Raw genomic sequence first — 27,540 nt, 5'->3', positions numbered from 1 at the left:
TCTCCTTCCAGCAAGGCTGCCAGGATCTTACGATCGGCCTCCTGTTGGGCACAGAGGAGTTAAAGCCAGGCAGATTGGATTACATATAGAGAAACGTACCGTATCATCAGAGGATAAAGTAGACTAACCAGTTCTTCCTGCACTTGTTGGGCTCTCCTTTTCAGCTGAGATCGATACTGACGGATCAAGAAATGTCTGTTGGAACACAAATCCAGTGAACTCACTAGCTTGAAGTATCATCCCACCTGTGAGCAGTTATCTGCAGAAAGCGCTTCTCTCACCCCATCTCACACTTCTTGCGTCTTTCCTCCACCTTCCTCCTCTCCTCCTCTATCTTTTCCAGCTCCCACTGCTGGATCAGCAGAGCTTCTTGATCCTTCTTTAGACGAGATGCCTGAAAGAGAAAAAAATTAAATAAAATGTGTAAATGTGCAAAATCACTATTCACAGTAAAAATATTTACCTCTTCATCCCGCAACTTCAGTTCTTCCATCTGTTTTTGAAGTTCTTCTGCTCTCTTGCGCTCCTCTTCTTTTGCTTTCTCCTCCACTTGCTTCATTCTCTCCAAAGCCTCTTTTCTGGCCCTTTCATACTCATTTTCAAAGAGTCTCTTTTCCTCCTCTTCTGCCACTTCTTGCTACATGTTTGGAGACATGGGTCATTTAACAGTACACGTCTAAACTTTCTCAATTACCTTATGTACCATGTGGAGAGGATTAACCTGAGTAGGTTTTAGAGGTGATACTGTATTCACAGATGACTGGAGCACTGTTTAATTAAAAATTGAATTGTTACATAAATAATAAGTCATATAAAAGATAAATGGCAAAGTTTAACAGCTTGTGGGTTCTGTGTCATCACTGGTTTGAGGGAGGTGATACGTCAGAGAAATTTCTTCGCAAGTTGGTTTGAGTAAAATTGAGTAACATTCACTACTCAGTACTCATTATTCTTCTTATCCTTCGACATTAATTAAAACAGGAATAAACAGAAATTGAACTGTTTTGTCTGACAGATGTGGTGACTGTCCTACCTGTTTCTTCTCAGATATCTGCTCTTGCCATTGGCTGACAACATGATCCGTATGCAATGCTGACTGGACCTGCAGACAGAATAAAAGAGCAAGTTGTGACAGACGAGACACAGTTACTGATGAAACTGACCCCTAGTGGAAGGGAAGTCAACACTGGACTCAGGTTAGCAGAAAGTCATGGAATATCTGCATCACAACCCATATTAGTTTCCAGATCAAATGGAGATCTTGATAAAAAGTCTCCATATTCTCTACGTCACACATAGTCACTAAATTCCTGAGGCCAAGTATCACCTCATCAAGGGATGGTCACTAGATTCCTGAGGCCAAGTATCACCTCATCAAAAGACAAGATGTTTGATAACTTGTCACTTTTGCATTAAAGAGTTTAAACTTGGCTACCTCTCGCAACTTTGGGTTGTTTTTCTTCCAATGCTCCCTCAGGAGCTCTTGTGCAAGCTAGGGATGAAAAACAGAAATAACAGGTATTATACACTTGCAGCAGAGCACTGTGACCCAGTACTGAAAAGGAAATATGCAACTAATTCAATACAACTACCTTTTTTCTTCTTTCCTCTCTTGCCGTACGAAGCTCTTCAGTTTTTTGCACCAACTGACTTGCAAGTGTGCTCCTATCTGGGACCAGTTCCCGGAGCTCTGCCTCTAGCCGGTCCTGCTCCTCTTGAAGCATGGCCCTGAGCCGATTCCTGCGCTGCTCCAACTTGGCCTTCTTTTCCTCTGTCAGTCTCTGTTTATGGTATGCTGACATACTGACAAAACAGTGAAAAAATAACTTGGGTTGTCTTTCTTGGGTGTCTTTTGTCAGCTGATGAAACTGACAGAGAATATACTAGAGATAAAGTATTACATAATACTCTATGTACCATTTACTCTATGTACCTAAAAGGCTGAAAAACTATGCCACCATTACTGTATATTATATAAATAATATATTATTTTGTGGGCAATATGTGTTTAATCTCTGTCATTGCATAGTATTTGTGTACGGTCAGCACCCCATAGATCACCCCTCTAAGCAGTGAAGAAAAAAAGTGCATTTCCTCATGCAGTGGAATAAAATTATAAGATAACAAAAATCTAAACATTAAAGTAAAAAACAAGTACCTCTTGAATAAATCGAGATAGACCCGCTCTGGCAGATGAACTTACCTCTGCAGGTAGGAGTGACGGGAGCCCCACACTGCCTGTTTCTGGCTACGAGCACTCTGCTCTCTGAAGTACTGTGCATGCAGCTCCCACTGCTGCCGCAACTGGGCCTCCCGCTCACGCTGCCGGGCCAGCTGGTCGGCCAGCATCCGGGACCGACTGGGCATATAGGTCGAGAGGGTCGGCAGAGCCATCGACCTGAATCATAATTAGCACACATAACTGTAATGACTCCAACCCTAGTATAGCTAACATGGAGTGTAAGTCAAACATGAATAGCGTTAATTTTAAGTTATTCTCAATACCATATTTAGGCTATGTAGCAGTGTTGCCAGCTCCTAAGGAAATGACATCATCACCTAAGTAGCATAATTGTCTATTTTGCAAGTAATTGTAATGGACACTGTAGGAGAGAGGAATAACGTCCTGAGTGAGTAAAAACACTCTAAATATGTTTAGAACTACAAATGACAACAAAGGTATAATTGCTAGCTCGACGCCCATCCCTCCTCCTTTATCTGGGCTTGGGACCAGCAAAGTGACCCAAAAGAGACACTCTGGCAGAGTTACAACGTTAACAATCTAAATGGATCAAAAAGAGACAACAGAAAAAAGTGTAACTGGCAATGTGAGAAAATGATGGTAACTAGTCTGGCCCTAATTCAGCTTTATTGTTTTTTCAGACCCCCCTCCACACACAAGCTGTGCTGGCTCACAGAAAGAGTAGATCATCTTTCTATGGCAGGTTCAGCAACTAAGGGAGCTGACTCAAATGAGTAAGCAGCTGATGTGCCAAAAAGCTGCAAAACATTATCAGGCAGCTTGTGCTCATAGCAAGCCTCACCAGACAACTTCAGACCATATCGGACATACAGGATGGAGTTGAGGGTCTGCAAGGACATACGATTTCTAAGTTTTAGCTAGAGGGGAACAAATCTGTTGCTACATAAAGCTTGATAATGTCAGTAAAATTAAAACTAAAAATAAAATTCACCCTGAAGTATACAGGTAAGTCCCCTTCAAAGAAAAACTACCTGTCAGATTGCTGTGATCCAGAATCTCAGAGTTGGGATGCAGTGGTTACTAAGGACTTACAACTTCATTACATAATTAAGGCAACAATTATCATCATGCACCAGTATAATCACTTGCTAAAGAAATTCCCCTAGGTTTATCCAACTCATACTTCACTGGAACAAAAATATAAAATATCAGTTTAGACTGAGACATGATGAGCTAGCTAGCTAGATGCTTAGTTTATATCACAGAGAGGCACACACACAGTGGACGAGGTGAGTAAGTGATTGAGGCTGTGAGTCAAATGCAGCGATTTATTTTAGTGTGACAGTGAAAAAAACATTTACTTCCCGCCCTGTCTTACAGTGCGGGATCAGCGGCGGCTTTGCGCATGCGCAGTCCATTTACAGTCTAAACGCTGCGGAGCGGTGTGGGTCTCCTCTCCGCTCTGACTGCAGCGCGAGGCTACTGTGAGACTGACCGCCTGTGAGAGCTTTGGGACGGAGGAGGGGCTCACGGCAGCACCCACTGCTCGTTGAGGACAGTAACTGCAGAGCGATACGCGGTTTCACGTCAGAGTCTCCAAAACATTAGAAAAGTCTCCAATAAGACCAGAAAAAGTTGGTAGATTTGTCGCTAGTCGCTTTTGACAAAAAAAAAACTCACCAAGAGGATTTGGAAAGTCGCCAGATTTAGCGAGAAAATCGCCAAGTTGGCAACACTGCTATGTAGCTAGCTAATTAGGGACATTTAGCCAATAGATAGACAAATAATACTTCATTACCTGTCTGATGGTAAAGTCGATTGCCTTCTCTTGGTGATTATTGAAATGACTCGACGTTTATCATTTTATGGACAGGATGTTCGTGTTTATTTAATGCCCAGTTTTCCTTAGCTACCATATTAGGTACCGATTCACTTCCTAGTTACTCCCACGCTACGGAATGAAGTAAAGGTCAAAATTGCTTACGTGATTAGATGTAAAACGCGTTTCTTTAAAGCTTCCGACTGCAATAGTCTACTTTTACTGTTTCTTTTTTTTTTTAAATAATTTGGAGAATCAAAAAGTCGGTGTAAATTTTCTAATAAGATATAACTTGTTTGCTATCTTATAGCTCTTATTCCCAGGAAACATCAAGAAAAATACAAGTAGCCCAACCTGTAAAGTAGCAGAAAATGAATATATTCCGGATATTTTAAATTTGTGGGCTGTAGGAGTAAATGTACATACAGCACCAATAATTAGTATGCCTAGTCTACTGATAATATATCTGGTCTGCACTCATTTCTCTCTCAGTTCCTTTAAGAACAAAATAAAACCAGTAGCAATAGCCTATGGTCAACATTATTATTAACCATAGTAGCCTATTAGGGTATTTCTCTTTTGTACTGTTAGAATTACACAGTATGAGGCTATCAAGGCAGAGCAAGCACCACCTGCATTTGCTTAGTGATTAAATAGGGTAAAAAGTAGGTAGCCTACATGGGCTATTTTTCATTTTGAGATATTCCACAAAACCCCATTAGTTGGCAGTAAAGCATCATATGTGATTAAAGGCAGATGATGACTAGTATCAGCCAATGGGAGCACATCAAGTGCTGTCCCTTTTTGTACTGGTTCTAGACCTCTGTCTGACCACCCATTTAGTTGACAGGTGGCGGATCTATCAGTGACAAGCTGCTGATCACATGAGAGGGCAACCTGATATTCCACCATCACCTGTGTTCAGTGTAGGTGACTTGGGTGTGAATGTGAATGTGAATGTGTGTGTGTGAGAGCAAGAAAGAGAGAGAGAGAGAGGTGTGTGTGTGTGTGTGTGTGTGTGTGTTGATTCACACACAGTTTCTCTGGTGTCACAGTAAATCTGCAGTGGAGGGCTGACAGCCTGTTGCTATTATCATTTCAGAGGTAACAGTGTGTCTAAAGAGATGGCTCTGCTAATGGAGCACCAGCTCAGGCAGCTGCCAGCTGACAGACAGGTGGAGACAAGGCCGTTTCTGGAGGCTGTGTCACATCTCCCTATGTTCTTTGGTAAGTGAAGTTTCCACAGTGTGACACAGTAGAGACCATATAGTGACATTCCTAGATATGAAGTTATGTGGAAATAAATGTGAAGAGCTTATGCTTAGATGTCACTGCTTACAGAAAAACTGGGCTCTGCTATACACACAGATTTCCATTCAGCTTATCACAACAATACAGTAGAGTTGTCAGAGGCTACAGCATAGACCAGACTGATGGTGCTGACAAAGTGATAATTAGTTTTAAGATTGTAGATTTATAGTGCTGTATAATAAGTGCTGCGGACTGTTAAATAGGCTGAATAGGTACAAAAATGCAGGATTTCTGTTATGGTTTGTGGACCTGCTTCCTGTTTGGTGCTTTTATTTCGGTTAGTTTCCTGTCTTGTGTCACCTCACCTGCCCTAGCTTTACCCTGGTTCACAATTACTGTTCATTGCTTCCACCTGCTGCTCATTAGCCTCTGGTCTCCTGCTTATATATATATATATGTACTCCTTCCTATCCCTGAGTCTCTTGCTGGTTCATTCTCTGTTCACTGCGCCACGCTAGTTCATGTGGTTGTTATCTCTGTTCACTGCGCCACGCTAGTTATCTCTGTTCACTGTGCCACGCTAGTTCATGTGGTTGTTATCTCTGTTCACCACATCCTGCCAGTTTGTGTTCTTGTTGCGTCTACCCATCCCACCCTGTCTGTTCTTGTACTCCTGTAACTTTTGAATCTGTCTTCTGTTTGTTCCTGCCCTAGTTTAGTTTGGTTTGTTCCTTTGTGTTTTGGGATCTATCTGTGGGTAGTTCCTTAGTTAGTTTCTCTGGTTTGGTATTTTTTTGGTTCTTTTTCCTTGCTCCCTGACCAGACTGTTTAGTTAAGCTTTGGCGTTCTTTCTCTGTCAGGTTGAGCCCCTGTATTTTTCCTTTAGTTTCTTGTCCAGTATTATTTATTAAACTCCTACTTGAACCTTCTCTTGGCTCGTGTGTCTGCGCTTTGGGTCCTACCTAGCCAGTGAGCCCTAACAACTACTTTAAGTAGCCCTCTATAATAGACCGCTTTTTACGTTGTTGTAAATTTTTCATGAGGGATTTGTTCAGCTTTGAATAATAAACACAAAACTTGTAATGAGGGAAATCTGTCACAACACTTCTGGCAAGCCTGATAAAATGGTATTGCTCTTTCCAAATGATAATCTTTTTTTGGATCATATTTCTCTCCACCAAGCTGTCCTCAATCCTTTAGCATGCATAATTTAATCCACTGGCCTGGATTTTAAGTTGTGAAGTGATTAGTACGGTGTTGAGTTCCCTGTGTCCATTCACCAGATGCATGGTGCACCAGAGCATGTTTGTGTGACTTCATTCTGTATTAATATGCCAAAGGTCCTTTACTGAATTTGAAACCCTTGAGAGGAACCAAGTCTGATGTTGATATTAAATTCTTCCCTCCTTTTCAACCATTGTTTTGCTTGACCTAGGAAGTCCTTGGCCAACTTTTCTACAAGCCTTTAAAGTCTTGCACACTCATAGTACATTCACATTTTAAATTATTTTGCCTCATTAAACCTTTTCTTCTACAACTAATATTTTTGATTATTTTAAGTGTAAAGTCGTGTATTTTATTGATGCCAGCTTCATGACTCTGTCCAGCTTCAACTTGAGAAGTCTAATTAGCCAGAATAATTAACACCTATGCGGGTGTGCGGGGTTCAGATAAAGCTGTTTGTTAAATGTATTCAAGGACTTGTTCTTGTTAGAGGTTTCATTTAGTCTAATTTCCCATAATTTCCAGAAGCACTGTGTATTTGTAATGAAAATCCTTAATCCCTTGAAGAGAGCAGAAAACAGAACCATACTGTACAATGATTTCTCTGAAATAAGATATGATGCCATCACTGCTGTGGCCCAGCAGGACTTTGCCCTGAGTAGTTTCCAGTAACAGCTCCGGGGTTGAAAGCTGTTTGTTGTGTCAGTGGCTGAACCAGGAGCCGTGTGTGGTCGGGACTCTACATGTCTTATTGTTCCCAATCCCATCACCCAACACTCAGGTCTTCTGATAGCCTAATGAAAGGACACCTGCTTGGCCTTTGGTATTGGTCCTGATGAGTGAATATTGTGCCCCAACTCTTAGTCAGTTTCAAATCCAAACTGAATACTCCAGTGTCCTTTACTGACCAGTCTCTTTGCTGCACTTGAGTTTCCTCTTTTGCATTGAGGGCAACTTACAATTTATTACTGCTCTTTGACTGCACTATAGTTGTGTTTCTGATTTGTTTTTATTTTCATTGTATTTTATTTCATCTTAACAGTGCTTTGTGTTTGTCTTACTTTTATTCAGGTTTTAATGCATATTGTTTTTAATGTTGCTAATGCTTTCTTGCCTGTATGCTTGAAATGTGTAAATAAAGCTGCCTTGACTAATAAGGTATATTGGCTTTACCTTCTGGTTTAACTATTTGGTGTACAGCATTCCCAATATGCAATTTAAAGTTTGTAAAATGTGGTTTACACATTTGTTAAAACATTTATTTAGACAGTGTTTGACGGCATTGCATGTACATTCTGTATCTGCTTGGTCTACTACTGTACTGCAGCCCCATTACAGCATAAATATTGAACATAATTTAATTAGTTTTAATAATAATAGTAATATCTCAATTGTGTTTTTTGCATTTAATTGTTTATTTATACATAAACGAACGCTATAGCCACTGAAAATGTAATGTGTTCAGTGGTATATTAAAAATATGCCTGAGTCACTGACAAGTTTTGGCATTTTCTTGGTTGTAAATTGACAACAGAAATCAAACGTTTCTGATGAAGCAAACAAAAAGCCTTGTTTTCATACAAACCTGCACTCAAGTCAAGTTTTGATAGTTAGCTTCTGAGTTAATTAATGTAGGTTGGTCACCATTAGAAGCTCCAATAGATGCTAATAATCTCATTTACATGTACTGTATTATGCCTAGGTTTTCATGCCGTTGTGCTTTCAGTTCACACCCTGTGTGAATATTTCTCCTCAGACTGCCTTGGCTCTACTATTTTTGCACCAATCAAAGCTGACATATCTGGGAACATCACAGTAAGTATGATTATTCTTTGATGTGATTTGAGTGAAAGCTGTTGCTCTGCTCCTATAGTTGTCATAAATTTCATTAAAATGTATTATTATAACAATTAGAAGATCAAGGCAGTTTATGATACCGACCCAGTCCGGTTCAAGACACTTCAGCAGATTTTGGAGGCAGAGAGGGAAATGTATGGAGAAGCGTGGCCTAGAGTTGGAGCGACGCTGGCTCTCATGTGGCTAAAAAGGTTTTTAGAAACATTACATCTGTTTGTTTTTTTTTATTGTTGGCAAGCTTTGTATCCATATTGTAATTAGTATGCATCTCCTTTTTAAATAGGGGCCTAAAGTTTATCCAAGTCCTCCTTCAGAGTTTGGTGGATTGTGAAAGAGATGAAAACAACCCCAACCTCATTCGATTCAATGTCACTAAAGCCTATGATGTATCCCTAAAAAGATACCACGGTTGGCTGGTGCAGCAGCTTTTCAAGGTGTGTTCAGAGTTGTCACAAAAAACAGAAACGCGTATAAGGCAGAGATGTAGGATTTTATCTTATACATTGAGAAATGTGTATCAATTTGACATATTTCTTTGCTTTTAGGCAGCTCTTTTTGCTGCTCCATATAAGGCAGATTTCCTGAAGGCCCTCTCCAAGGGACGGGATGTTAAGGAAGAGGAATGCTTTGATAAAATCAGGAAATTCCTCGTCAACTTCTCTGCCACTGTTGATACTATTTATGAGATGTACTATAAGCTGAATGCTGATCTTGACTACAAAGTGTGACTGCAGGATGTTCCTCTTTCCTTCAGCGATCCACTTAGCTTACAAAGTCATTTACATTCTATAGTCTACATGTCGACTTGGCTCCATTTAGGTCATCTGACAGTTCACTATGGGAGAGCACTTACAGTATTCTATCATTACACATCAAATATTTTTGCACTGTTAATTATCTGTGTACCTGGTCTAGTCTCCTTGTCCTTACTGTTGCATCTTCACATCTAAACTCTGTATTTTTTTTATTCTCCATTTGAAGACACATGTAGTATATTACTTGTGTGGTGTAGAAGTTAATTATTTAAGAATGTAATTATGTAAGAATGTTAACACTCTGTAATAATTTTTTAGTATATTACTTGTGTGGTGTAGAAGAGAATTATTTATGTAGAGATACTGCTTGCAAACCAATGATGGTAAGATGATGTCAGGGGGTAGGACTGGATAAGTCTGACTTCTTCCTACTCCATTCAAGCATGTACTAGGTATAAGCAAATTGATAATGGATTAGCATTTGTTGGATATGTGTAAAATTATGTGTGTTGACATATCAACTGTCTTTACATGCTTGAAAGAATAAATCAAATCAAATAATCATAGTACATTTAAACAGGTGTTATAATTATTAAAATATCTTATTGAAATATGGGTCTAATTCTTATATTTTGAAGTAAATTGATAAAAATCCAATACATTTTAGAGAGGAAGTCACAGCTTTTATCTTATGCATCAAATATTATAGTTAATCAGAATGTTCTGTGGTTTGTTTGCCGTTTTTATTCTTTAATGAACAATTTTACATTTGTGTTAGTCCTATTAGCTTTATAATGAAGTTACAGTTTAACCATTATATTGCCTTACAGTGTTTGATTTCCTTCACCAGTTTAGATTTTTTTTCCTGGCATGGGTTATTAAAACACCCATCAGCACCTTGAAGTTGTAATTGCACTGTATTAGTTGTGTACACTTGTTTGTGCCTTAGGCTGGAGGTATGGATCATTGAAGTGACCATGTCAGCTCTTCTGCCTTTTATCTTATATATTTTTGTACATACTGTTTGAGTTTGTGTAAACCAGGCGGGCCAATTAAGAACAAAATATTAATTATTACTAAAGGTCTGCTCTGACTCTATTAGACTTTTTTGCTGTACAGGGCTTGCATATAGTTTTTCACCTGCTTTCATGTTTTTCAGCCTTCTGTGCTCTCAGGTGCATTTTCCTTCAACCTCACTAATGAGAAAACAAAGTGTTACAGTTTTTTTGCCTTCTAGATTTCACATGATTTGCAAATGTAAGCTTTGGAGAGAAGTTATATTGATGGCCTCTCATCACTGTTTCGAATGACTGAAATGTTTGTCTGTCTTGTGGCTGAAATTATGTTGCAGTGTATGCAAGATGCAAAATAACAAATGTTATATTTTGAGCTCATGTAAACAATTTGCAATAAAAATAACCAAGCACGTTTATTCCAGATCTGTGTATGGTACTGTGAGTGTTTATAGTTCTACATTCAGAGGGAAATGTTTACTTTACCACACACTTAAAGTTACTTGTTACTTTGAAGATTTGTAATTTATATATAAATCATATGGCCATCTAATAAAATTAGATGCATTGGTGTAACTAAAACTACTGCTTACACATTAATGCTAAGTAAGAATATCCAAGAATCTAAGGTTCTGCTAAGGCCTCTGCTTGAATAAAATTATTAATGGTGGACTTTTATTTGTAATTGATTTTTCCTATTGTGCAATGATACATGGTCTTACATTAAACTTAATTTGGGTCAACTACAGCACTGAAAAATATGTATTTTTCACTCTATAAAAGCTGTTAAAGCTATAAATAAGCACAGGTAAATTAAATGGTGCCTAGAGTTTGGTGGCTTAACCAGGATCCTTATTTTTCTGTTGTGTTCATGCTCCCTCTGGAGGCAGGCTCACCATACCTTCCTGATTTACTACACACACACACTCATTTGTGTGATTTTGAATAGCTAAGAGGGACTGAGCGGTATAGAAGATGAATGAATGAATGAATAGCTAAGAAATGGATCAGTATTTGAGAAATTATGTGAGATGATGGAGCTTAAACAAAGCAACTAAACAGACCTCAGGGTGTGGTTGTTCTGCAGCTTTCACAATGGATGACGTCCAGTGAAACAATGTAGTAATAAATATAGAGCAAGTGACCTGTGAAATTGACATCCTATGTGTATTATTGAGAGTATTACCGACACAAAGCCTATTATCAACTCCGGTCTAATGGAGCAACAGCTGAAAAGAAGGATCCTGGTGACACAACAAGGTTTTAGTGATGACAAATAAACTGCACAAACCGGTCTTGCTATTTCTTGGAATAAGCAAGAGAACTTGACACCCAGGGGCGGGCACATCAATCCCTAAGAGGAAGAATGTTTTGACTATAGATACCATCAATATGACTGATACCAGCAGAACCACTTTTCCACAAAAGCTATATTAATGTCCTCTTGTGCTATTTGAATGGTGTTTACATTAACGTTTGCAGACTCAGCAGTCAAATAGGCCTAATAAATAGGCAGAGAGTATGAAAAGGAAATGCTTCATGTTTGGCAAATTGGTGATGAATACATTTTAGTTACACACACACAAAACTTGTTACACATAGCTTTTTAATCACATATCCACAACTTCCCCTCACATAACAGCAGCCTGCATTTACAGTTACAAGTGGTGGTCCCTTTGCCCACGGTAAACTGGTCCCAATACCCAGGAGTACATAGAGGTAACTGGTTGGGGTGAAGGCCAGTTCCACGTTAAGTTCCACGTACCCCATAAACAACTCCCGGGTATTAGGATTTAACGGGGTCTCTGACGCATCTTTAGATTTTCTGGAGCCAGTCAGCACCTAAACACAGGCCTATACTTCCGTGTTGGCGCGGCTCCGGTTTTCAGGCAAGGTGAGCGGCCACTCTGTCCCACCCCCAAATCCCCCGAAGGCATCCGTTGTTCTGTTGGGCTTTCAGACTCACGAAACAGAGAAGTAGGACTGCAGTTTAGATATAACACCGTGTCATGGAGTCACATTAAACCTGCAGAGGAGCGCTCACCAGGCGAAGGGAAGTTGGAGAGATTTTTTAAGTATAATAATAAAAAAAAGCAGTGGAATACACACTTCCTGAAGAAAACAAGATCGACTAAGTTAGAACACAGTAAGTAACACATCTGCTTCTTACGGTAGCGTATTGGTGCCACCCAGAGAAAAGAATTTCTCAGTATCTCGTTATGACCAGATATTGTATTTCTCTCATAATAACAACGAGTTGAAATTGGATAGAAATGTAGTTTCACGTTTATAGCCTGAAGAATCATCTAATATTTTAACACACATTCTAGAAAAGGGATAATATCACCTCTACTCCCTAATGTGAGCTTTTAGTGAGTGACAGCAACGCACAGACTGACTTTACCTGTTGTGTTCGGGACATGTGCGGGGTATCGTGGCTCTGGTCACTGAGTGGAAGGCTGGTATGGGTGTTGATGAGAGAACAGCTGCTGGAGGGACACGTGAGGACCTAGTGTATAATCTAATGTGTAACACATACTCCAGAGTGGATCTTTTCTAAAGTTACTCTCAAAGACCGGGGTTATGCCGAGCGCTGCCTGCCGAGAACCTCTTGCAGGAGCATTGCGCAGCTGGAGCACCTCTGTCATCAACACACACACACCCCAGCTGTGATGAATGTATATGCTAGAGTACTCCATATCCCATAATGGTGTGGTCCCCGCATTCCCCCTTTTCGTGACACCAACGTTCCACACAATGACCAGCATTGGGCTTAGGAGGTGTCCTTTAGAATCACTGGTTTGGTTAATAAACCCACAATATTCATTTGTGACGTGAATTTTTGTTTGTTTAACGTGAAAGTATCTCGTAAAAACGAAAAATGTTTTTCAATATAACGAAATACAGCTCATATTTTTTGTCAGGGTGGCAGCAATACAAGTTTGGTAAGACCGGGAAAGATACTTTTCCTGTGTCTAAAGGTTTTATAGCCTTAATTAGAAAGAAGCCTAAACTTCTTAACGATTCCACAAATTTAGCATTTTGCTTGTAATTGAGTTTATTTACCGATTTCAGTGTTTTAAAGCCTATCATTATTTACTGCTTTAATATAACCTTGTGTGTTTTTAAAAGTTGGCATTTAATTACTTTATGGCAGCTTAAGACATAAATATATTAGATGTTTTTGATGGCTGCTATTACCCTTACTCCTTAAAATCAAAAATTGAAAGACTTTTTGTTTCTTTCTTACTTTGGCTCCAGGCCTCTGGATAGTGTCACATCAGCAGTGACAGAGCATGAAGTCCCACGTCTCTGAGGAGACATTAGAGTCAGCCACATTTAGAAACTTTCACAGGTGAATTTCCACTTCCTGACCCAGTAAGTGGCTAATATGTGAGCTTTGGGTCTACTTGGTATTTTATGATCCCATTCTATTACCCTGACAGCTTTAATACACAGTGGGCTCATCTCTGCCCTCAGACATGTCCACTAAACAACCCCATCCTTTGTTCCTAGTCTTGTTATAATAGTCTATTAGGGAAAGCCCCCCTGTGTTCCTCTGTCGTTTTGCTATTACATGCCTGCTGAAGTGTAAAGGCATGATAATCCTGTGTCAGACAGGGCTACTACTCATTCCTCTGCATTAGGGGGACTCAACCTCCCATGTTTGTGTTGCTTAACTGCCAGGCAGTCCTGACCAAACTTGTGGAAAAGTATGATTTGAAAGGAAGCTGTGGAGGGACATGTGAGGACTGCATACTTTACAAATTTCCTTGTGATAGCATATTGTAGCAGTAGTGTTTGTGTGTGCAGAGAGGCTGGGAAATAAAAGACCATCTATCGGCTGTAAAGAGTAAATCTGGATGGCGTTGATTTGGCTGTTGACTGTGAGCCCCAAATGACAGAGATGTTATGTTATTAGGACTTTAAGATTTTTTGTATATAATTCTGTGTCAGTAATTCATCTAATGGTAACATAGTAACTTTTTGTTTCTACAGACACCTACATGCTTCAGCATCATTTCCAGTTTCACCTGAAGAGGAATTTGGCACATCTTTGCGATAAAAGTGATGAATGAGGTAAAAAGGGGTTAAATGTCAACTGTATACTTTATAAGTGGCTTCAACTTTCCAGGGTTCCTTTGGGAATTGTAGCATTTAAACAATTTCTCATGAGATACAACTTAATTTTACTCAATTTTCTCTCATCATAGTGGCTAGCAAACAAAATCCTATTGCTATATTAGGGTTTCCTGCAGTGTTGTATAGTGGAGTTGAACCTGAAAAGAAGACCACCTTTACTAACATTCTAATAAAATTAATATGTTTTCATGAAACAAAACACAATTTAAGGACTGTGGCTATTTTTAAAATTGATCATGAGATGAGCTGTGTCCAGATCTGAGTAGCTTACCACCTTGGGTGAAATTTTTGTCTGGCAAACATCATCTAAAATCATACAAATATAACATAAAAATATTGCCTCTAGATACAAAAAGATCTCATACTGTTTCAAACTTTCCTTTCTTGCCTGTTGACCATTACTACCAGTTGCATCTCATATCTCTTATTTGTACATCCTCCTTCCACATGATCAGATCCAACATAGTTAAGGACATCTTAATTCTCTTAATGGTGCTCAGGTAAGCAAGAAAACCATGCAACTGAGGAAAGGTCGGAGAGAAATTTTACAAATAAGATTCACCTATTTACACTATTTGCATAAAGTGGTCATGAAATGAGATCTGATCTTTACTGATACCAACAAATAGAATATTTCTAAGCTGATAAAACACAAAGAGTCATGATCTTTCATGTGTTTATCGAACACACCCATTAAACATATAAACTGATGGTGGAAAAAGTAATGTCAACACTCGGTTTCTGATGTCGCTGAGCATCCGCTGGAGTAAGGTGTTAGCAAACCCGGAGTCCAATCAATGAAATTTGAAAACTGAGGTGTGGTTTAGATTAGACTTATAAAAACACTCAACTAGTGCCAGTGTGCTATTCAAAAGCAACATCAGCTGATGTGAGTCATTAATCAGTCCAGAGTTAGACATACTGTCTATATATGGAGAAGATTTGGTACTATAGTTACTCCATAGAAGTAGGTGACCAGCCAAAATCACTCCAAAGGCACAATGCAGAATGGTCAATGAGGTAAAAACAAACCCTAGAGTAACAGCTAAAGACTTGAAGGATTCACTGGAGCTGGTTAACATCTCTGTTCATGAGTCAGCCATATGCAAAACATTGAACAGGTGTGGTATCCATGACAGGACACCACAGAGGAAACCACTGCTCTCCAAAAACAACACTGCAGCATGCCTGAAGTTTGTCAAAGACCACCTTCAGACTCCACAACACTACTGAGAAAATGTCCTGTGTACAGATGAAACAAAGGTAGAATTATTTGGAAAGAACACACAGCACTATGTATGGCATAAAAAGAGAACAGCACACCAGCATGAAAACATCATCCCAACAGTTAAGTACGGTGGAGGGAGCAACATGATTTGGTGCTGCTTTGCTGTCTCTGGACCAGGACCGCTTGCCATTGTGGAGGGGAAAAAGAATTCCCAAGTTTATCAAGGTGTCCTACAGGAAAATGTTAAGGTGGCTGTCTGCAAGCTGAAGCTCAGAACAAGCTGGGTGATGCAGCAGGACAATGACTATAAACAAAATAAATCTACTGCAGAATGGCTTCAGAGACAGAATCCTCCTTCTGGAGTGGCCCAGTCAAAGCCCAGACCTCAGCCCAATAGAGATGCTATGAATGACCTCAGGAGAGCTGTTCACACTACATGTCCTAAGAACATGGCTGAGCTGAAGCCCTGTAAGGAAGAATGGTCAAAAATTCCTCCTGAATGTTGTCCAGGGCTAATGCACAGCTAGAGGAAGCGCTTGCTTGAGGCAACACTGTTGCCATTAGTTTTGCCACCATCACTTTGTATGTTTAATGGGGGTGTTCAATTAAGACATGAAAGATAACGATGATCTGTTGTTATTGATGATGTTGATTGTTGATATTTGTGACTTAATAAAGATCAAATCATATTTCATGAAAAATTCATGGAGAAAACCAGGAAATTGCAAACAGTGCTGTTACTTTTTCTTGCAAGTGAGAAATTAAAGCCTAACACTGCTGATGATCCCTAAGCCAAATGTTTTAAGGTTACAGTTTCTGACTGAGTTATGAAATATGTCTGAAGTTAAATATTCCTATTTCAGTGTTCATAGAAGTCTAATTGAAATTGAATAGGTTAAGACTTCTTTTTCCACTTGTACAAGACCTTTTTGATTATCTAAAGGCCATGCAGCTGCAGAGTGAGTTCACTCTGAATAGTTTATCATGGTTTTTATTCCAGCGCCGTTCTGGACTCTTCAAATGGGCCTTTTCCAAGGCTGACACCACTCCGTCTACTCCATCTGGAGCTGCCCAATCTGTGGACTCAGGTGATGGCGCAGCCGCTCAGCCTGAAAGCAACGCAGCATTCCCCCTGTCTGAGTTCTCACACTTGGTTGACAGCATTGATGGCTCACCGTCAACTCAGGACACCAGTCAGGATTCAGCCCCAGAGCAGGTTCAGCCTGGGCAGCCTGCAGACGGCAGACAGAACCTACGCATGAAGTTCCAGGGTGCTTTCAAGAAGGGCATTTCCACCCCTACGGACCTACTGGAATCTACCAGATATGAGTCAAATGTGGTTCCCTGTCCAAAGAAAGCACCCATGGACTCGCTTTTTGACTATGGTACGATCAGCAACCCGGCCAACCAGAAGCAGAAACACAGAAAGAAGCTTCCACGAGGGTGAGAAGGAGCCTCACTGCCTCTAAACTACAAATAATTTGTGTTTCCATGATTTAGTATCTGTAAGAAGAAGAAGAAGGGTTCCTTTAAACTTTTGGTTCAGGAGTTTTCTGTCTCAACAGTAGTAGGCATTGACTGCAGGGCTAGCTGGGAAAAACGCTGTCATAAAAACAAAAACACTCTGTAGACAGAGGTGTACCACATGAGGAAGAATGCACACACACACACACACACACACACACATTGGGCCAAGCAGTCCTTCATTCAGTCCATTCACTGATTTGACAGAGAACATGTTGTTGGCCGCTCTGCAGCCGCTGAGGTAATATTTAGGCTGCTGCCTGTTTCTGGCAGCTGTACCTGTCCCATGTACACAGAGGTCTATTTGACTAAGTACTCAAGGGTGTGGGTACGCCTAAAAGACAGTCTGTGCATCAAACACACATCTTAATTTTCAGGCAGTGAAATGTAAAAAGAATCCACTGATTCAGATAGAATTCCAGGTATTGCTGTTTTGCATCTTACCAGCGATATAACATCGTGTCATGTTTCTGTGCCTCCTTAGAACTCCAATATCCAGTGATGATGGTAAAAGTGCAGACACACCAAAGGTAATAAAAACATTCAACCGCTATCTCCTCTTTGAGTGTGTGTCACGTGGAGACCCCGGGGCCCTCGAGGGCCTGTTGGAGTACCTGAAAAGTCGTGGAAAGAGGTTAACTGATGAGGAGTTCAGAGGTGAGACTACAATGCTCAGGTTGTCATCAGATATTGTCAAATATCTGCGTACTGCTTTTTCAACTGAACTGATCACTGAAAAGTTAGACTTCAAGGGAATAAAAATGGTTTAAAATGCAGGTGACATATATTCATTTCTCACATCACACTTTGATAGTTTTTGTTAAAATTCTAAATCCTACATTTTGACTTAAGCAGAAACTTTAAAAGCTTTATTTTCTGGCTGCTTTACCTTTGAACATGTGTACTCCCCCCCTTCTCTCTGCTGCTTTTGGCTGCGAGGATATGAGAGGAAAAAGGTGGAGTCCTGCTAGAGGCAGGCCTAAGGTAAACTCCCTCTGTGTGTGAGAGGTTGTTTCAGGTTTATGACAAGGAACAGAGAGAAATCACAGCAAACTGTCATGCTTCTGAGTGAGTTAAATGGGGCTTTACAGTCTTCTTTAAAAAGCGAGAGACTAAAAAGAGTGAAAGGCTTGTTTGACCCCTGTGTTTAACATTTAGTCTTTCTAACATTGATTAGTTATTTCCATGCAACAAATCCCAAAACATTTGTAATGTTATTCATCGCAAGGACTGAATGACTGATGAAGGTGTAGTTCAGTTCATCAGATAGGGCTGTGGGATCCTCTCTGTGACACTGAAATGAGACAAAACAAAGAGTCATTATCAGTCATCTCCTCTAAATAAAAAACATTATTTGGTTTTTATCTTTCTACCAGAGCCATCTACGGGTAAGACCTGTCTGCCTAAAGCCCTGATGAACCTTTACAATGGTCAGAATGACACCATCCCAGTGTTGGTGGACATCGCGGAGAAGACAGGAAGCCTCAGAGAGTTCATAAATACACCCTTCAGGGATGTCTACTACAGAGGTCTGAAAATAACTGTTACATAAAACTCAGCTGTAGTTTAAAGGTCAAAAATTATGCTCATATTCAGGTTTATATTGTTATTTAAAGGTTTGACTAGAAAACGTATACACCCTTGTATGTTTATAAAGTTCATTAGTTTCCTCAGAGCGCCAGTAGTGCCAGAACCTCTTTTCCCTCTGTGTGAACACACTCTGTTTCACCTCCTGGCCCCACTCCCTAAAAGCCCAGTCTGCTTTGATTGGTCAGCTCCCTCAGCACTGAAGAGGAGCCACCTACCAACTCCAAGCCATGTTTCTGGATTCTGGACAGCTCCAGTCTTCAGTGTTAGCTGCATTTCTACAGTAAATTTCACCATAATAACTACGTCTAAACCAAAAACTAAACAACCACAGGAGCCTGCTACTGTCACACCATTCTTGTTGTCACACCTGGGCGGTGTTGTCTAATAAAGAAACACCAGTAACATGTTTAGATGAAGTTTAGTGCTGCTACAATGATGCTAGATAAACAAGCAAAGTTACCACCATCCAACTCACTACTCACAAGAAATTTGCCTAAAAATGATCCACACAAATTTCTGACTGTTTATCAAAATTACTAGCCCAAACACTTTACATGTTTCTGCCGTTTGGCTTGTAATACAAACTTGTGCTGTTCCAAATTGAAAGAATCAGTATATATACTCGTATATTTAGCAGGTTTGATATGAATCGAGTTTCCACTGGTACATACTGACACCAAAAAATAGCCATATGTTGCGCGCAAAAGTCTGACACTGACAAAGGCTTTCATATTCTTCTGTCTACTTGCCTTTTATATGATGCCAACCTAAATACTAGCTAAATAAATGAAAGCATTTCAACCATAAATAGTGTTAAAAACAAACTTGAGCACTGTATGACCCTTGAGGCTTACCGTAGATATACGTACTGTACTACTGCTGCTGGTACCACTCAGTACATCAATATCAGTACAACCAGTATAACTTGTTGTGAGGCCCAGTCATGGGATAAAGGAATTTATTTACTCAGACTGGTATACACCTTTGTAAATGGGAAGATAATTTGTTTGGATTTCATCCGTTATGTCAGGTGTCTCCAACCTTTTTTTTTTTACTCAGAGCTACTTTGACAAAATGAAAGCGCCTGAGAGCTACTCATGTTTTATATTAGTGACATTTATTCACATGTTGTATCAAAATGTTTAAACTTATCTTAATAAATGTCCACAGCCCCTCATAGAAGTCATAGAAAAAGACACTCCTTATAACGCCAGTATTTGGTATGTAGCAAACAGCAACTGCTAATAGCGAATTTGCCTTAGTGATAGTGTTACTTTACTGAAATGTAGCCTAAACATTTTGCAGGCCACAGCACGACTAACTGAATCCATGGCAATGTACTCCTCGTTTCTTGTACAGTAAATGTGTACTGTTTCATTTAGGTGAAGACTTTTAACGCAACACTGTCCAAAAGAGTTGCCAACATCACTGAAAGGCGTAAATGACGTACACAGACTTGACAGTAATGTAACTCATTTGATTGACAGGTGACTGCTAATTAATAATTTGATGTCAAAGGAGGGCGGGACAACTGTGTATTTGATTGGATTGTAGTTTGAGCAGGTTCACTAATTGAGGTTCTGTCGTCTTAAGGTTTTTAGCCTTATCATGAATGCATTGAAGACTACATACTGTATATTCTCAGAACCTTAGGTGAGCTACTGGTAGTTAGCAAGCGACATGTGTTATTGGTTGTGAGATAACAGTGAGGAAGTCTTTTCACCTTGTAACACCTTGTCATACAGAAAGTGATGTTACTGTTTATTTTCGCTCAGTTTGTATATTTACCAACTCATTAATTTCACAGGTATGGAAGTACCTGAACTTTATATTTTGGGAGTCAGTTTTAAAAAACAAAAAAATTTGTTGCAGAATGCCTGGCAATATAATTAACTACAGACACCTAAATTCAGTAATTACATCTTTCAGACGAAATGTTTTCAACTGAATGTGTCACAAAAACAGTGTAAGACATACTTTTAATAGGAAAAATGTTTCTGTATTGTGTTTTGTTGTGTTGCCAGGCCAGACGGCGCTCCACATTGCTATCGAGCGCCGCTGTAAGCAGTACGTGGAGCTGCTGGTGGAGAAGGGAGCTGATGTTCATGCACAGGCAAGGGGACGCTTCTTCCATCCCAAAGATGAGGGCGGTAACTTCTACTTTGGTAATGATCTTTGTCACTACATACATTTTGTTTTAAAACAACAGAGTTGTGCTTTTGTATTTCAATCAGACACAGAGTTCTGCAAAGCTTTTTACTGTATTTTCTATCTTGTATGGTCTGAATGATGTGGTGTGTCTGAGGTTTGTGTGACTTCAATTTCTATGCTGGCACTAAGTTTATGCTTTACTCACATGGGGATATTACTTTAACATAAGTGGTTATTCTTTTACATGAAGGTTTTGAGATGTGTATTATCAGCTGCCGTGTTAAAATACTTAATATGTGATACACTTTCCTGGGAAAGAAACCTCAGTTTGCCAGGGAGAAATGAGGTGACACAGGACTCCACCCTTTCTCTTTTAACGTGGCATGTTTTGGCTAGACTAATACAGTCAGGATATTGATGTGGTCTATTGGTGAACTCCACCTTAGACCCTAATGGTTTTGAAGCATCTTATGAGAAACCGTCATTAGCCATGCTCCAAAAACATAAAAAGACAAGCATTATGTCATATGCTGAAGCATTGCATCCAGTGAAAGGTGTCTGTGTTCTGCAGTTAAGAAAAGTAAACATCCTCTGCCAATGGGAATGATCTCACTGATACTACAAGATGAGGAGGATAAATAAACCAGAGCCTAAAAAAAGTCAATTCAACACTGCCCTCTGCTGGCGTCTCTTAAGGGTCATCATCTTTTAACCTTCTGATGATAATTATAGTATATCAGATATATAGATACATTTTAATGATACTCTACAACAACGTTTTTAAGAAAAGTAGATACAACATGTTATGGACTCATTTATAATTTTTAAAATGTTTTTATTTGATTCAAGTGTTACATTCAAGCATTATAGTCCTCACTCATCACAGAGGAGATGATTTCTATTTGCACTTAGCACGGTTGTCATTCCCAAATCCCAGCGTGTCCAGGCACAGTGTGAGTAATTTGCTGTGGAGCTTTGCAGTGAGGTGAACAGGAACCTGGCAGGGCTGATGGCTAATGGGATTTAGACTCACGCTAACACTCTGCATACACCCGTGCAAATCCGTGAAGAGGAGCGTTTCTATGTGAGGTGACAAAGTAATCTGTCACCCATGGCAACGGCTCATCTTCAGCAGCTGCTTTTGGCACTCTGGCCCTATTGCGCCCCTCCTTCAAACAACTGCTAATTGTGCCGTTTTCATAGCAGGGATTTAAGTCAAACCTTTGATCCATGTTTAGTATGTGCCGCTAAAACATACGGACGCCAGCTACCATTCTTAATTAACCCTCCTGTTGATTTGCTTATTTTTAATCTGAAATGCAGTTCTCATCATCTCCTGTGAATTCAGTATGAAGTTGAGTGCTCTATGTTTGCCCAGGTGAGTTTCCTCTCTCGCTGGCTGCATGCACTAACCAGCCCAACATAGTGCACTACCTGACTGAGAATCCAGACAAGAAAGCCGACCTGCGGCGCCAGGATTCACGTGGAAACACAGTGCTGCACGCCCTAGTGCACATAGCGGACAACACCAAGGATAACACACGTTTCCTCACAAAGATGTATGACCTGCTGCTAATCAAAAGTGCCAAGCTCTACCCAGAATGCAACCTGGAGTCAGTGCTCAACAATGATGGCATGTCACCTCTCATGATGTCCGCCAAGCTGGGCAAGACAGGGGTAGGGATAATGATGTAGTCTGCCAAGCAGCATTGGTATAACTAAAGTTTTTATTATTATATTTGTACCTGACATAATATTACTGTGCCCAGGTGACAGGTCATTAGGTCAGCTTCTCTATGTTCCTCCAGATTTTTCAGCACATTATCCGACGTGAGATTAAAGATGAGGAAGCTCGTCATCTGTCACGCAAGTTTAAGGACTGGGTTTACGGTCCAGTGTACTCCTGCCTCTATGATCTGTCGTCACTGGAAACAGGTGGAGAGGAACAGTCTGTGCTGGAAATCCTTGTATACAACAGTCGCAGCGAGGTGAATAAAGGCTGTTTTGTTTATTTGCCGTTCCAACAGCTGAATCAAATGTTTCTCTCAAGATCAAGAGTATTAAGAGTAACAAACCCCTAGAATAACATAAAAATACCTGAAATGTTTGAGTGAAAAGAAAAAGCTGAGTGCAATAAAAGAATGTGTGTGTGTGTGTACAAAAATCAGGATTTCCCTATATTTTATTTTATTTTTAATTTTACATTTTCTTTTGTTGTCAGAACCGCCATGAAATGCTGGCAGTGGAGCCCATCAATGAGCTGCTGAGGGCCAAATGGCAGAAGTTTGCTGCAGTAACCTTTTACATCAGTGTGATTTCCTACCTCATCACCATGATCATCTTCACCCTAGTGGCTTATTACCAACCATCACAAGGAACGGTGCGTATGAAACTACTGAAAAGGTTGATGTTTTCACAGCGTGGCCAAATTGCATGTGAAATGGTCAGTGATTCATGATGTGAAACCGCTGAATGTGTCCATGCAGCACTGATTTTTCAATACACCAACGTTTGTATCATAGCAGGTGGGGGGCAGCTGATCCTGGTTCTTTTCAGAGTTCAGCTCCACCAAAGCCCACCACCTAGCACCTCAGAGTTTTCTACCACGTTATTTATTCTGTACCCAAGCCAAAACAAAACATTTACATTGTGGTTTTCCCTCATCACTTGGTCTGATCAATTCATATTTTTCCATATGGTTTATTCTGTGTATATATATCAGGTTTTATTGTTTTAAGTCTCCTCTTCCTTTGTCCCAGCCACCATACCCCTATGTAACATCCACTGACTACGTTCGAATGGCAGGAGAAATCATCACCGTCGCATCAGGAATATTCTTCTTCGTCACCACTGTGAGTAAATATGATCTGACGCATCTTTATGGTGTAATTAGTGGTTGTTCAGGCAAAACTGTAATGACAGCATTGTTGTCATTATGGAAATGTTTATGCTGCTCTCTGTAGATTAAGGAACTCTTGAGGAAGAAGTGGGCTGGGGTTAAGTCTTTATTTACTGAGGGATCCTTTCAACTGCTGTAGTAAGTCCACTATAGCTCTCACTGACTTTCACCCACTGCAAATTTTGCATCCTGTTAATTGAGTCGTCTAATTAATTTCTTAAGCTCTTCTCTGGCATGTTTCATATTTTATATTTTTTAATTAAACACAGAGCAGAGAATGTCGAGCACCTCTCTGAACCATGTTGATTTAAATCATTAGTAATGTTGCTGTGATGTCTACATTATGTTAAAATACCAGCAATCACATCTCCCTACCTTCCCTGTTCTTTCTAGTTTCATCTATTCTGTACTAGTTATAGTCACAGCTGCTCTCTACCTGTCTGGTGTTAAAGCCTATGTGTCTGTGATGGTGTTTGCACTTGTCCTGGGCTGGATAAACACACTTTACTTCACCAGAGGCGTGAAGCTCACTGGCGTCTACAGCATCATGATACAGAAGGTTAGATCATTAAAAACATGGACAGAAAATGAATCAGTAAACTCACATGTTTATGTGCATTACATTTTTTGCTTGTTTTTGGTTCTCAGATTCTTTTCAAAGACATCTTCACATTTCTGCTGGTGTACTTGCTCTTCATGATCGGATATGCATCAGGTAGGTTTATGGCCATCTAACTTTGCAGGTGTATATAAGCTTCACTTGCCTTCTGAAAGTGGATGAGGAAATAGAACATACTCATATCTGTCTATTATTGTCACTATACAAGTAACAGGGTTTTATCCTCTGTTTCTAGTCTTTATGCTAAGCTGACCATACCCTGGCTCCTTGCCTGGTTCCAAAGATAAAAATATCAAAATCAAAAAGGGTCACAACCTGTATTTCTCTAGTTAATTACTTAAAAGATAAGGCTGATAATTTATTTTATTAATAGTATTTTCAGCTATTTCCATACAGAGGCTAAAACCAACAATGAGTTAACAGTGTAAAACTGTCAGGTTATGGCAAAATGTTGAACAGTTCCTCACAGACATAACCCATCCTCCTGCTGTATGTTCCCACAGCCCTGGTGTCCCTGTTGGTGATGTGTCCTACCGAGTGTGCAAACGGCTGCCCCACCTACCCAAATTGCAGGGACAAAGGCACCTTCAGTGTTTTCTTACTGGACCTTTTCAAGCTGACCATTGGGATAGGCGATATGGGCATGATCCAAAACGCACAGTATCCAGAAATCTCTCTTGTCCTGTTGGTTTCTTATATCATCCTCACTTATGTGCTGCTGCTCAACATGTTGATTGCTTTAATGGGGGAGACGGTGGGGCACGTGTCAAAGGAGAGCAAGAAGATCTGGAAGCTTCAGGTGGGCTGGTTGTTTGTGGTGGGCAGTCAAAGAGGCGTGTTCTTTCAGTCTAAACAGTTTCATTTAATGCTAAAGGGTCAATTCGCTTTAATTATCAGTGGGCTAAACACTCTAATTAAACATGTTTAAATAATGTGTACTCACAGTGGGCAACGACCATCTTGGACATCGAGCGCTCATTCCCAGCCTGCCTCCGCAGGTTTTTTCGAGTTGGGGAGATGGTGACTGTGGGGAAGAAAGCTGATGGCTCATCCGATCGACGCTGCTGCTTCAGGTATTTTGCATGACTCATAATCACCGTCACTCAGCACTGTCAGTTTCACTAAAGAAAACTGTTCATCTCCATGATGTCTTGTTACATCAGGGTGGATGAGGTTAACTGGTCTCACTGGAATCAGAATCTGGCGATAATTAATGAGGATCCAGGCACTGGCTTGCAGCAGAGCATCAAAGTCTTGAAGAGAGGTGAGACTCTCACTGTGCTCTAATCAATAAATACACAGGCAAATACAGTATTTTGTGAAGCAAACACTCACTGGTTCATATAGATAGAAGTAATGCCTTCTTCTTTTCACCCCCCTGCAGACCGCTGGACCACAGTAGTTCCACGAGTGATGGAGTTAAATAAGGCTGTGCGGAGTCGTGAGGCACTGATAGAGATGGACCCCTTAACGCCTGGACAGTGACGCCTGCAAAAGACTAGTCCTGTCTTTGTAAAGAGACAGCAGAGAGCCATCAGCATCCGTGGGATCACTCTGCAGGGAACAATTTGGCCAATAAGTGCACTATTTTTGCACAGATCTCGTGCTTTTTTGTCCAGAGAAAGTGTAGTAAACATTACAGTTAGAAAATCAGTGTAATAGGACAGAGGATTGAACACACAAACAGACACTGGCTGTACAACGGCTTAAAAAAATCACTCAGTCCATCAACTGGAAAACACTAAATAGAATTACAAACACTAACCCTATATTGCTGAAATTTAAAAATAAGAGAAAAAAAGTAGCACTGAAGATAAAGTGAGCTGCAATGTTTGTTTGTTACTAAGATTAGGGAAGCTGATATGAAAATGTACTGTATTTCTACATTTCAGACATCAGAAGCTGATCACTCAGGTTTCTAAGAGTCACAATATCTCTGCATTTCCACACTCATTATAGTGTTACAGAAAACAGAACCATGGCTTCTCGAATAGTTAGAAGGAATATAATTACTGTATCAGTGTATTAGCAGTGTGTTTTGATAAATACACATTTACATATATAATTACAATCTGAGGTATTTTTTCAAGAATACATTTAAACAAACATTATAGAAAAGGATTTCTGTTCTTTAAGGTTTTAGTTTCTATGTCCTTATATGTGTTCATGAAGATTATATTGTATAAGCTGATTTGAATGTTTCTTGTTCTGACTGTAAAGAAACAGGATAAACCTGTTTCACGGTGTATTTTCTAGCCATTTCCTATCGTATATTGTTTTAATCAAATAGTTTCAAAACTTAGGGAAGTCTCAGGCTTGCACTGCCAGCTCAGACAGCACAGTTTTTATTTGAACTGAAACAATACACTGTGCCAATTTGTGATGTGTGTATTATTATATGAATACAAAGACATGTCCTTAACAAGATGGGCACGATGAGCAGGTTATAGCTGTCAAGCAAATATGCAAATACAAGACAGCAGTCTTCCGTGTTATGGTTTGTCTTTATATTTCCAGAGTTATTGTTCCTTTGCAGCTGGGGTATTTGCATAATCAACTCTCAGACCTTGCCATTATGTTCTTCCTCCTATTTTCTGCAGTGTTTTTATTGCTGTTGGCTCCTTGCCCTGTTCAGCATCTTGTTTATGTGCATCTACTATATTGTATGTATACGTGCATTTGTGTTACTGTACTGCATGACAGGGTTCGATTAGGAGCAGATAAACCATACAAGTTATTTTCACTAATTTAATACTGGTGAAGGTCACGTGTCATCTTTCACTGTGTTTACATTGCTTTTATAAAGGGACATGTCGTGCATTTTTATATTGTTTGCACAATGATGCATAGAATAATAAATACTGAATTTATTTTATGGAATTCTTGCACAGGTATGAGGGTTTTTTTCTGTCAAAATGTTTGATTGAATTGAATTATTTTATCCTAGAATATTTGCTACTAATCAAAATCAACCACACAATTTTCTAAATTTATTATAAAAGATGAGGAAATTCCCAAATAGACTCCAGTGACCTGTAAGAATTATGAAGGAAACTAAAATAATAAAATACATTTTGGGGAAGTGCTGAAAACAATATACAGTCTTTAAAGAAATGTAAGATTGTCTTTGTCAGGCTGGTTTAGTATTGCTACAATTCCTGTTTTAACAAGATAGATATTAACATGTTTGAGCAAACATTAAAATACATTTATGCATCCAGAATTAAGATATTAGGTTATTATTATTATAATACTGTTACATCA

The 27,540-nt window shown here is 39.7% G+C and overlaps 3 protein-coding genes across 5 annotated transcripts in view; 2 read left to right on the top strand and 1 right to left on the bottom strand.

Moving 5' to 3' along the window:
* The window catches only part of tchp (trichoplein, keratin filament binding), a 5,369-nt gene extending 1,215 nt beyond the window's left edge, over positions 1 to 4,154 (bottom strand). The window contains exons 1-9 of the mRNA XM_020594298.1: positions 4,002 to 4,154; positions 2,204 to 2,398; positions 1,593 to 1,803; positions 1,436 to 1,492; positions 1,034 to 1,102; positions 464 to 637; positions 282 to 394; positions 129 to 195; positions 1 to 41 (exon numbers count right to left, since the gene is read on the bottom strand). The exon at positions 1 to 41 is cut by the window's left edge and continues 123 nt beyond it. Coding sequence (XP_020449954.1) covers positions 1 to 41; positions 129 to 195; positions 282 to 394; positions 464 to 637; positions 1,034 to 1,102; positions 1,436 to 1,492; positions 1,593 to 1,803; positions 2,204 to 2,394 — 923 coding nt within the window. The 5' untranslated portion in view covers positions 2,395 to 2,398; positions 4,002 to 4,154. The remainder of the gene's footprint in view (positions 42 to 128; positions 196 to 281; positions 395 to 463; positions 638 to 1,033; positions 1,103 to 1,435; positions 1,493 to 1,592; positions 1,804 to 2,203; positions 2,399 to 4,001) is intronic.
* Positions 3,722 to 9,362, top strand: gltpa (glycolipid transfer protein a). Of its 2 annotated transcripts, none has more exons than XM_020594300.1 (6): positions 3,722 to 3,837; positions 5,125 to 5,249; positions 8,254 to 8,312; positions 8,412 to 8,545; positions 8,638 to 8,788; positions 8,900 to 9,362. In XM_020594300.1, exons 2-6 carry the CDS (start codon positions 5,147 to 5,149, stop codon positions 9,080 to 9,082), a joined length of 630 nt encoding a protein of 209 aa, XP_020449956.1. In that variant the 5' UTR covers positions 3,722 to 3,837; positions 5,125 to 5,146; the 3' UTR covers positions 9,083 to 9,362. The 2 variants fall into 2 exon arrangements, with proteins under 2 accessions (XP_020449956.1, XP_020449955.1); XM_020594299.1 differs by lacking the exon at positions 3,722 to 3,837 and adding an exon at positions 4,258 to 4,948.
* A 2,712-nt stretch (positions 9,363 to 12,074) lies between these two features.
* trpv4 (transient receptor potential cation channel, subfamily V, member 4) lies at positions 12,075 to 27,104 on the top strand. Of its 2 annotated transcripts, XM_020594281.1 has the most exons (17): positions 12,075 to 12,268; positions 14,122 to 14,202; positions 16,494 to 16,936; positions 17,502 to 17,674; positions 18,394 to 18,546; positions 20,632 to 20,772; positions 22,137 to 22,435; positions 22,567 to 22,746; positions 22,980 to 23,138; positions 23,518 to 23,610; positions 23,722 to 23,795; positions 24,051 to 24,216; positions 24,306 to 24,372; positions 24,780 to 25,075; positions 25,222 to 25,349; positions 25,440 to 25,540; positions 25,661 to 27,104. In XM_020594281.1, exons 2-17 carry the CDS (start codon positions 14,194 to 14,196, stop codon positions 25,759 to 25,761), a joined length of 2,583 nt encoding a protein of 860 aa, XP_020449937.1. In that variant the 5' UTR covers positions 12,075 to 12,268; positions 14,122 to 14,193; the 3' UTR covers positions 25,762 to 27,104. The 2 variants fall into 2 exon arrangements, with proteins under 2 accessions (XP_020449937.1, XP_020449938.1); XM_020594282.1 differs by lacking the exon at positions 25,661 to 27,104 and having other exon boundaries at positions 25,275 to 25,349; positions 25,440 to 25,530.
* Positions 27,105 to 27,540: the final 436 nt, after the last annotated feature.

This window comes from Monopterus albus, unplaced genomic scaffold (assembly GCF_001952655.1).
Source record: "Monopterus albus unplaced genomic scaffold, M_albus_1.0 scaffold23.1, whole genome shotgun sequence".
In the NCBI taxonomy this organism is placed as follows: Eukaryota; Metazoa; Chordata; class Actinopteri; order Synbranchiformes; family Synbranchidae; genus Monopterus; species Monopterus albus.
Note: the sequence above shows the minus strand (reverse complement) of the source record. Positions and strands in the feature narration are given on the sequence as shown.